Source organism: Takifugu flavidus, chromosome 21 (assembly GCF_003711565.1).
Source record: "Takifugu flavidus isolate HTHZ2018 chromosome 21, ASM371156v2, whole genome shotgun sequence".
NCBI lineage: Eukaryota > Metazoa > Chordata > Actinopteri > Tetraodontiformes > Tetraodontidae > Takifugu > Takifugu flavidus.
The window spans coordinates 3,158,496-3,169,461 of NC_079540.1; the positions used below are offsets into that span (position 1 = coordinate 3,158,496).

The 10,966-nt window shown below is 43.3% G+C and overlaps 2 protein-coding genes across 2 annotated transcripts; one reads left to right on the forward strand and one right to left on the reverse strand.

Annotated features, from left to right (window-relative positions):
- Positions 1-162: 162 nt before the first annotated feature.
- On the reverse strand, positions 163-1,991 carry LOC130518208 (proline-rich protein 15). The gene is made up of 2 exons (XM_057020623.1): positions 1,655-1,991; positions 163-1,359 (listed from the first exon to the last, which is right to left on the reverse strand). The coding sequence occupies exon 2, from the start codon at positions 1,341-1,343 to the stop codon at positions 963-965; it is 381 nt and encodes a 126-aa protein (XP_056876603.1). The 5' UTR covers positions 1,344-1,359; positions 1,655-1,991; the 3' UTR covers positions 163-962.
- A 3,696-nt stretch (positions 1,992-5,687) lies between these two features.
- oxnad1 (oxidoreductase NAD-binding domain containing 1) lies at positions 5,688-10,964 on the forward strand. Its single transcript, XM_057020675.1, has 8 exons — positions 5,688-5,849; positions 5,999-6,116; positions 6,428-6,491; positions 6,593-6,696; positions 8,527-8,668; positions 9,227-9,472; positions 9,583-9,691; positions 9,855-10,964. The coding sequence occupies exons 2-8, from the start codon at positions 6,010-6,012 to the stop codon at positions 10,010-10,012; spliced, it is 930 nt and encodes a 309-aa protein (XP_056876655.1). The 5' UTR covers positions 5,688-5,849; positions 5,999-6,009; the 3' UTR covers positions 10,013-10,964.
- Positions 10,965-10,966: the final 2 nt, after the last annotated feature.

The window sequence follows — 10,966 nt, forward strand, 5'->3', positions numbered from 1 at the left end:
GTGCACTCCTCCCCTCAACTAACAAATCGGTGTGATTAAAGCTTTCTTTGACAATCACTGCTTAGGACAAAATGAGAGGCACTAATCACCCGCTATTTTTATTCAGAAAAGCCTGCAATTATTGTCTGTGCTGATTTTAGAAACACAAGCACACCCACACAATTGGCTGTAGCAATTAACACATTTATTGCTCATATTGTTCCCTTCATTTAGTATTCACAAGTGGTCCGCACATATTGTAGTGTGTCACCTTTGTTATGGACCCATATTTCTTTAGAATTTATCCTTCATGTGTGTTTTAAGCACTCTGCTGCCCAGAATTGTGCATGACACAGAGCCACTTAAGAACATTCCTTCTTTTTTCTAGTTATTATTATTACAGAGGACAACATTTCAAACCTTCATAAATATCCTTCTAAGCCGGAAGCAATGTTTTAGCAAAAGCACAAATTAAAAGAGCATCACAAGTAACGTGCATTGATGTACATACATTCTTAATACAGAAACAATGTAAACATCCTTTCTTCATGTAGAGTACTGGTGGAACGTGGAACCCACTTGTTTTAAAGGGTTTGGTTCATTTTAGAAGTCATAGAGCTACAACGCTGGACATTTATGACATGATGAGCTGAATTCCTGAGCTTTTCTGCAAGGTTTGATTGAGGGAAATTGCAGGAGTAGTTGATTAACCATCACGAAGAATAGAGAATGCATTCGTCATCGTTCCGTTCAGGCAAAAGGCCAACAAAATGGTCCAAAAAGAAACATCTAATCTACCACACCTTATTCCATCAGCTCTGGCCTAACAGTTGAATTGTTCCTTATCTTCACCCTCACCATTCAGCAGGCTTCAGGCTACGCCAAATGAGATTTAAGTACCTTCGTGTACCCAAATCTCCCCTTGTTTTGATTTCAGACCATTATTACAGAAGTCTTTAACCACCTCCTGCTCTTTCTGGCCATCATCGTATCTCCTCCTTCCCGAACGCCGCATTCTCGGCATCTTTGTCTTGTATGGGAAGGCTGGAACGCACCCTTCGCTTCTCCTTGAATCGCCCCGAGCGCGACACCTTCATGGTCCTGCGACAGGTCTGCTCGTTAAAGACGGACTCCAGCAGGGAGTCGTCGTAGGTGTCGTCGCTGAAGCTGTTGTTGGACTCCTGCTGGGACCGGCTGGACTCGGCGTCGGTGCCCTTGGAGTTAGCGGTGGCTGGCTCTTTTGGCAGTCGTTCAAAAGGGTCAAAGTCGGGTTCATAAATGCGGGTGGATGGAGCATCCTTCGTGCTTCCAGGCTTCTTCTTCGGTAGCAGTGCCTTCCACCACTTGGTTCTCTCTGTTGTCATATTTGAATGCAGCTGGCTGAAACAGGAACAAAAATTTAGTTCCCAAAATCATTACTAATGTCAACTAGTAACTATTTAGCACTTGAAAACAATAGAAATTATTATATTCTTTGAATCCTACCACGGACTCCTCTAGTAACTATGATTTATGCACATCAGACAACAGTTCAGTGACTAATCCCAAGAATATCCGCTGTAACCATGGTTACATTCTCTGTAAAACTGGTTTAATGAGTGCTGAGAACACAAGCAAACACAAGCTGTGATTCAAAAGTGAATGAAGCGCAAATTACACGCGCACGTCCTCTCACCTGAGCTTCAACAGGTGTCCCCAGCTGTCAAAACCGAGAGATTTAACCTGTCACTATCAGACTTTAAAAATCGATCTGTCACACAAATCCCAGGAACTCCAATTCATATGAGAGCAAACAACGATGACAGCGGTCCTTTAAGGGGTCTGAGTAGCATCCATTTTTATGTTCGAACTAAGCTTCCGGCCATTTCATTTCGTCCACCGCCCAAAAGATAAAGTTTGTCCTTGATTGCTCTCGCAAATGATGTGCGGCTTTCTTTCACGAATCCTTGGGAAAAGTGCAGTTTATAAGGAGCGGCTGCGGTCGACTGAACCAGCAGGTTTCCGCCTGCGAAACTCTTAAAACAGAGCACCTGTCCTCGCGCCGGATTGGACGAGCGCGCGCGGTCGGTGACGTGACTCTCGTTCAGGTGAACACAGGGCGGGACCTGCGGTTGCCTGGTAACATACCCCTTGGGAACTTGCCTTAGTGACGGATTAAAAAAAAAAAATAGGGCTTTTGTTATCCGCCGAACCCAACCCAGCCTTTGGTACAGGTGTTTGGGCACTAAGTGACAATGAGTGTCGGATGGTTGTTTGTTCAGCAGCGGTATTAATAGCCAAGAGAGTCAAGACTCAAATGAGCTGAGCGGAAAACAACTTGAGATGAAATAAGACGTGGGGTTGAGGTGATCTGGGGAGGTCTGGGAGGATGTGTTTGCTGCGCCAGACCTGCAATTTTTGACCCTCTCATTGAGGGTAAATAACTTGGCTTGGCGCCAGTATCACCGGTCCAAGTAACGTAGGCTACTTCCGGAAAACTCTCAGGAGTTTGGCTGTGACGTCAGTTCCATTGACTGAATCTCTGAACAGCGTCATAACAGCATCATCCCCCCAGATTAACTCTTTTCCTCACTCTAGCACCTTTAAATGAGCAAAGATCATCAATTGAAGGGGGAAAAGGGTATTAATTTTACACCACACTCATGTTGTCATGGGCCTAAATTTCCAGTCACCTGGTAGTTTATTTCCAATTTAAAGCCATTTAAACATGATCATCTCTCAAGAATGCTTACACCATATTAAGGTAGTTCTACTGTTAATATCTAAAGTTCAATGGATCCATGCGCTGACTCTCTCTCTCTCTCTCTCTCTCTCTCTCTCTCACTCACTCACTCACTCACTCACTCACTCACTCACTCACTCACTCACTCACTCACACACACACACACACACACACACACACACACACACACACACAGTATTTTAAAAAGGCAAGGATTGTGTCCTTGTCTGACTATACCATAGTAATGTTATGATATAATACATATCTATGGTGTGTGTTTCCCCAGATTTGTAACACACCTGTCCCAGTCTGCTCTGCCACAATCAGAACTAACTGTTCCACCTGTCTCGCTCTTCTCGCCCATCAATCCAATCTCACACACCTGTTTGCCCCTGTATTTAAACCCCAGATTTTCCACACACTGCCTGGTATGTTGTGGTTGCCTCGTGTCCAATATGCCAGTGCTCATTAATGGTCTGAATTCCTGTTGTACTGCAACTCTGTCTCCTCCTTGCCCAGTTCCACTTCCTTGGGACTGTTTCAACAACTCTACCATCGGTACCATCGGTGCAATCGGTTCCAATTTCAGCCCGTTACGACTTTCAGAAATTTGACCCTGTTGTAGTTTGTGCTGGTTTACGTCTCAACCAATGTGACACCTGCTCCCAGCCTTCACTTTATTTTTGTTGAATGTTGCATTTACAGTGAATCGACTAAATTTCCTTGCTGCGTTCATGGGAATAGGGTACACATAAGGCTGGTGAGGCCTTTTGACCTGTGACGTTCAGAAATTTACTATAAAAAGGGTGGATGCGTACACACAACTGATTTGCCAAGTTTCACCGCATTCTTTTGAGGAAACCACTCACTGACGGAGATGTTCCTGGTACGCCCACGAAACAGTTTCTGTGCAGGTCTGAGCCAAGAAGGAAGACGGAGTCACAGTTGATAAGAGGCAGAAACAGAGAGGCGGAGGAATCGGGGAATGCCTTTTGTCCGCAGTATTCAAAGTGAAAGTTTTCATTCAGAGGGGGTGCATGGTGAGTGCATTTCTCCGATTCCCTATCTCGGCTGAAACCAAATAGTTTAGAGTCCACGATGCGTGGTGTGGAAACGTTGGCATGGAAACAAGCAAATATATTAATACAAAGCCAACTATGGCCTTTATTCTGACCTAATCTGTTGTGTTGATTCTTGTGAGAGCAAAAGTAAAAATTCTAAGTTATTATTTTAAAATCACATGTTAATTTTAAGAATACAGCCTGGAGGTGTTACACAAAAGCATATTGATAATTGGACTTTATGCCAGCTGGGTTCATGCCATCTCAAATCAAATCAGTGTTCTTATCTCTCTACAGGTAGTCTCACTGAAAGACAATAATTCACTTAAAATGGAGCTGATTAGGAAAGCTCCTGGGCTGCTTTTAAAGATACGGAGTAATAAATATGAGCTTCTCGACCCCCACAGGACATTTTCCTCCAAGGGCCACGGGCAGACCTCATGGAATGTGGCCGTGTCATGAGACTTGAATCAATGACCTTGGAGTGGCAGAAAGGCTCATTTTTGTCAGATTGAGCTGCATCATCCTCCTTTACACGAACACTCACAAGAATGCATGGATATACTGTACATCTGTGAGCTGCTGGACTATTGAATGTGAACAATGATTTGGTGCTGATTTTTCTTGTCATACTCATAAAATCATTTGTCAGTCATACTCCATGATTGTGTCTGGAAGCTGTGTATTTTCCTCATTGATCAACACCATGGATATAAATGTTGCTATATTAGGCTTGTGTTGGCAGGATAATATGTTTAGAGAGACTTGCAGGGAGACACCCTGAATGTGAGTCATTAAGGGTGCATTGATAAATACATAAATACTTGTGCTTTCACATGTGACGACAATAACACGCTGGCATCATGCATGCGCCGTATGCGTACAGGTCCAGTAGGTTATCGTGAGCAGTATGTCTGAAATTCTCAATTTATCATTGTGTTCTTTTGAATAACAGGTTGAACAAAGGCGTGCTTACCATGGGAAAAAGAGCAGCCAGTTGGACTGGTAGAGTCGGCTCACAAAAACCTCCTGAAGGAAGTAAGTGGCTACTGTATACAGGTGTTCATAAAAGACATGCACGGACAAGGTTTAGAGGACCCTTTAAACACAGCATACAGCAGAGGTGCACAACCGAGTGTCAAAACACACAGGAAATACAAGCATGAATGCAGACACACGGTTCCTGACAGAGAGTTTGGGTGAAGCGGTTCTGTTACGCTCTTCTGAAGTTTATGATGCATCACTCGATATGTTTTAGCTGAAATTCACAATCTTAGCATAAGATAATATCTTTCAAACTTCAAAAACTTGAGACAAGCAGCTGAAACTCTGGGCTTAACCTGTCGTTATGTTACTAAACTTGAAACTGCCAGGAATGCAGAAAGACATGTGACGATTGCTACTCAATTAGCTGTGTTTTTCTGGTATTTTGCTCTGTTGCTACATAGGAACAGACTGGAACACACGGGCAACAACACTTGCACACAGATGGGTGACTGTTTTGAGTATTTTCACCAGAGTACTTCAATACATCTTTAAACACAATAAAATCACGCTTAAAAACACATCTGTTTAGACTGGCCTTCCCCCTATAAATGCATGCTTTTTGAACATAGTATTTATTTTTTATATTTAAGATTAAATGTTTTCAAGTATTTCATCTCTAATCTTTAAAAGGTGACACTGAGAGCCATAAAATATTTTATTATTATGGTCTTAAACTGCACCATATACCTTCCTTGTGTATAATGTTCATGTAACTTATGTTTCTATTTCTGTAATGAAATAAAAACTGGTTTTAAATCACATTATTTCTTAACTTTTGACTAATAAATCCCATTCAATTGAATTGTTAATAATTGGGTGTTAGGGTTTTATACGCTGATCCTACTGAAGGCGGCGCTACTGGTTAGTTATCGGATCAAATTAACCCTTTTGACTGAAGAAGAAGAACGCTCACGCGTAATGATCAACGAAGAAGACGTTTAGGTTCTGTCATGTAATGATAACATGACCAAGGTTATACTGAATATTTTGCCTCAGCTTTATGAATATAACCTAATTAGATTACAGTCTTTCTTATTCAGGTAAGAAAAGAGCTCAGCATTTTATTGTTTTTCTTGTCTACGTTAGGATTTCCTGTCAGATAGTAAACGCCGGCATTGGCTAGCTACCTTCTTTAGCCAACTAGCCACATAAAAATAACACTGGATGTTCTCCTGCTTTCTCAAATCAGCTTCGTCCGCGATGACCATCCCGTCTGTGTGGTCCTCCGCTGCCCGACGCTTCAGTCTGCTGTGCCCGGCACCGGCTCCTTTCGGCTGTCGGCTGCGTGACCCCGGCATCGTGGATCGGTGAGATTTATCAGAAATCTACCGGCAAAACTGGATAGTCGCTCCTGTCCCATTTCTACAATTTGATCTTATTCCATTTTCAAAATGGAAGCTTTACACAAAACTTTAGTAAACCTGCATTTTCCTGCACAAACAAACCAAACAAACAAACCAGGAGCACAGATGAACAACTGTTACTGTTATTTTTCCACTGGCAGTCAGGACAACACCTGCCTGCTGTTTTGGACTTTAGTAGTCATGACACCCTCCTGAGTGACTGTTGGCAGGTAAATATTTCATGTCAGTGACTAAATCTTTCTCCTTTTTATTAGACATATGTCATCCAAAAGGAAAATGGACCATCTAGAGAGAACAGCAAACAACTACAGACAATGTGTGAGTTGATCAGCTGTGCCACTTTGTCATGCTTTTGCTTGCTGTCTGTTTGTATTATCCAGTATGATGTTTTGTGTGTGTTTTGTGTGATTTCCCCACAGGCTCTGTATCCAGCACAAGTGTGTGGCATCATAAACGAATCGGAGACGGTGAAACGGCTGAGAATAGCCGCTCATCCAGACTTCCGTTTCAAAGCAGGACAGTGGTGAGCAAACATCGGCATTCTGCATAGCTTTCTTTTTAGTCGCGGTTGTTGTACTTAGGAACAATTTTGGAAGGTTCAGTAAACCCATTTATTCTCTAAATCGAGCAAAATCACTCAAACAACTTTAAATGTAGCAATTCGCACCTCATATTGTTAGAATTTCCCCAGTAGATATTAAGTATTTAAGGCTGGATCTGGTTTGTACTTGACAGAATATTTAGAAACAAAATAGTCTCCTCAATTAAAACTATACTTTGTAGTGTTTATAACCTGATTTGGTTGGACATGCCAATTTGGGTGAGACTAGATCCACCTAATAAAGAAGCCGATTAATACAATAGTCAATGTAGATTTATGGCAGAATTTTTAGACAGATCTAGTATGGAGTGCACCACTGGATTAATTGTCTATGTATACATATTTAACTAATACACTCATAAAGACACAAGCCATTTGTGCCCCACAATAACGTGTAAACTTGGAGAAAAACTATTTAAAAAAGAAAGTGACTGTGTGTATCCCTCGGGGACACCACTAGGTGGCACCATTTAACTTCTCTTAATTTTCCTGTGTGTTGCCAATGAATTTGAAGGAAATACAACAAAACACTACAATTGTAAATCGATGTGTCCAACCAGTTCATGGGAAATATTTTAGGACTTATGTTTTGTGCAAACGTACAAATGCTCTAGCAATAGTTGCTGTTGAGCTTTCACAGATCAGGAACAAGCTCAACTCCATTTTTCAGAAATCGGTGACATTTTTATTTAAAATTTGATTTTATTTCAAAGCAGCCTGTGTCTGACTAATGAGTAACCTGGGGTTACCCTTCAAGTTTAAGTGACATTTCAGTGATTGCCTTACAATAAAACGCACAAATGAAGAGCTGTGTTGTTTTTTTCCATAAAAACTTTCTACATCAAGGCAAAGTTATTTTTCAATCTGTGTCTTCCAGTAAGGGCTGCCAGTTATAATTAGAGTACTGTACTCTGCACATGCTGTCTTATGTACGGAGCCCATACTGTAGGTAGGCGGTGGTGAAACAGAAAACTGGCAGCCAATTGCCCTGCAGCGCGATAATGAATGCAAATAGATGGAAATTCTCGACTTTCAGTGTTTCAGTTGGGGAAAAAAAAGAGAGTTTAGTTGTTCATCTTCAGGTGGGAGCGGATGAGGAGGTGGTGGGTGGAACATATGTGTGCATCTGCACAATAGATTCATATTCATAGCACATTTGAGATTTGAAGGTTCACAGTCTCTCGAGTATAATAGTGGGTCATTGTCTTGATGGAACATTAGCCTAAATGTTCAGACTTACCGCTTCCCTTTGTTGGGCTACTCTACTTTGGTTAACGATGGACGAAAACGACCGCGGTTGGTGGCTGACTGGGACACTGCTTGTTGTTTAAACTTACCAGCATGCAGTTTTCCCACCTGGATTGGTTTTGTTGGTCTTTCTGGAATTCACTACCCTATTGACTGAGGTCAAAGGGCACCACGCTACCTGCATTCACCCGCCTGTGCAGCGCGAGCTGCTATTCTTTAAAGATCCACTGTTTTGCCATTCACGTGGTCAGGACTGGAAAAAGGAGTTGCTATTTATAATAAAATGATGCTCACATCTACAACAGGATCCAGACTTCCTCCATAGCCTGTTGCCTTAAGCTAAAGTAAAAATATATGTTCTAATCAACACTGGATGCCCAAGAATGACAAAGGGAAAACCACCTCTGGGTCGACTTCCTTGTCAGAAGAATTCAACAGATTGTTAATAAAACACTTGAGCGGTTAAATGTATTCTAATAAAATGTATCATGCTTGTTTGCTCAGGGTGGATTTCTTCATCCCTGGTGTGGAGAAGGTGGGAGGGTTTTCCATGTGCTCCAGCCCGGGTTTGTTGCAGCGAGAAGGCATCATCGAACTGGCTGTCAAATACAGCAAGCACCCCCCAGCACACTGGGTCCACACCCTGGTGAGAAGGCAACCCATTTTTAATTAGCTGCTCACAAGGAGATGCAGGAGCTCCAAGACCTGGACACCAGTAGGAGTCTTAATCCCAGTTTGGGTGAAGTTTGCATCGACGTGTGTGGGAGTACTGGGATTCCAGAGCTATTTCAAGTGGGTCGGGTTCAGCGCTTTTGCCCTTCTCGGCAAAAATAACATTGCTGACTACGATGGGAGGCACAACGCTTTAAAACCAGCCGTGTAAACACGACCATCATTCCTGTCCTATTAAATTCAGCACTCTTTTTTTGTTGTTGTTGTTGCAGTTCTTTGATGACAACCGTTAATAAATCGCTTTGAGCTGTTGCGTCGCTGTTTATGAGTGTTGTGACACATCCGGCTCTCTGCTCGGGCGCTGTTTGATGTTAGTTCTACATCAAACGCCTGATTATTTATTGGCCTTTTAAAATGTGCATTTCAACCTGTGAGGAAAGGTAAATGTTGGCAGCCAACGTCTCTCTTATCCTCTAAAATACATTTTCTTTCTTTATTAATAACAAGTCATATGTTTTCTCCGTTTCCTCAGTGCGCTGTGGGCTCCCAGGTGGCCATGCGTGTGGGCGGGGACTTCTTCTTTGACCCCTCGCCGTCTGACCCTGCTGTAGATGTGCTGCTAGTAGCTGGCGGTGTGGGAATCAACCCCCTCTACTCCATCTTGCTACACACTACTGATCTAATGCATCTGAACCGTTCCTCTGGCGGCCGGGACTACAACATCGGCTCCGTCCACCTCAGCTACAGCGCTAAGAACACCCAGGAGCTTCTCTTTAAGGTCTGACTGAAGAAACAGGTTCTGTTTCCTCCTGCAGAATCCATGTGTGTATCTAGAACACTGCAGGCGCTCCTGTCGCGGGGGTGAGCAGCTACTGTGTGTGTTTCCAGGGCTCCATCGTCGAGGCGTGTCGGGAATTCCCTGACAAGTTCTCCTGTGATTTCCACGTCACGCAACAGAGCACAGATGTCGACCCATCCCTCACGCCTTTCCTCAGCCGTGAGTCGCGCTCAGGCGCAGCATTTCCGAACTTCTCCTCCTTTGGCAGCGATGATTTCTAGATTAGTCTGTGATTGTCTGTGATTCTGTGATTGTCAGTGTAAAAGATGGAGAAAACGATGCTTAGGTCTCTTGAGTAGCTGATTGGGTGGTATCTCCCCAGGTGGAAGGATCACGGAGGAGGAGTTAAGGGCTCGCGTGGACCCACAGAAGACTTTGTGCTTCCTTTGCGGGCCGCCGCCCATGATCGAACAGCATTCCAAAACTCTGCTGGACTCTGGACTTCCAAAAGACAAAATCCTTTTTGAGAAGTGGTGGTAGAAGCTCCTCCTACCTCTGACTTTATACACTGAAACCTTCAGTTTTTACTTTGTGCCGATACATTTTTGTTGAGGGGGAGGCCTGTATTACTGGAGAGCAGAGGAAGTCCCTGGTGGGCGGGAGTGCTCAGCTGGTTGAAGTTAACCCTCCGATCTCTGCTGCTGTCATCCGTGCCTTATTCTTGAACAACTGCTGGGGCGGCCGCTACTCGAGCCAGCAAAGATTACATTTAATTTCTCACGAGGAAAACCGAACAGACTGTCAAATCCACCCCCTTTTTGATGGCTTGTTGCTGAAAACCAGTGTGTTCCTCATCCATGCAACCTCTAAATGTAGTGTACATTTCAGACACATTTGTAAGGTTAATCCCAGATAAGATCAGAAAAGGTAACCAGAAAGAATAAAAAGATAAAAGCATGATCTTTGTGCTAACCCTGGCGTAGAGGATCAATGCATTTTACAGTTTGATTCACCCATTTTGATACTATCAAGCCTAATTTTATTGCTTTTAAGTGGAATTATGTATTTATTTGCAGAGATAAGGAGTTGATAGTTTGGCTGTAAGAATGTCTGTTTCTCACATTTTCCCCAAAACTTCGCACCAAACGTATTTTTAGAGTCGACAATCGGCAATCTGCCGTGTTTTGGCCAGCATCTCTGCCCCCCCCCCCCTTCTTCCCTCCTTGCTCTCAATCGCACATGTTCACACACCCGGAAGCGCTCCTCCATCTCGGGACGGAGAATATCCCACAGCGCACAGTAATGGAACCTCCAGGTGGTCTCCGATTGGCTTGGATCTCGGAACATCCCTCGGAGATGGTTGCGAGCTCCTTGTGGTCTGTCTCAGCATGGGGGCGGTCGCACGATTGAGACTCCTTTGGAGTGTCAATACGAGGAAAAGGGTTAATGCTGGTAACATGACATTTACAGGAAATAAAGGAAATGGAGGCAATC

Bases quoted from the DNA above. Each gene is read 5' to 3' on its own strand.
- LOC130518208 (XM_057020623.1), bottom strand. From the start codon at position 1,343: ATGACAACAGAGAGAACCAAGTGGTGGAAGGCACTGCTACCGAAGAAG.
- oxnad1 (XM_057020675.1), top strand. From the start codon at position 6,010: ATGACCATCCCGTCTGTGTGGTCCTCCGCTGCCCGACGCTTCAGTCTG. The intron at 6,117-6,427 runs GTGAGATTTATC...CCTTTTTATTAG, and splicing joins GACCCCGGCATCGTGGATCG to ACATATGTCATCCAAAAGGA. The intron at 6,492-6,592 runs GTGAGTTGATCA...ATTTCCCCACAG, and splicing joins CAAACAACTACAGACAATGT to GCTCTGTATCCAGCACAAGT.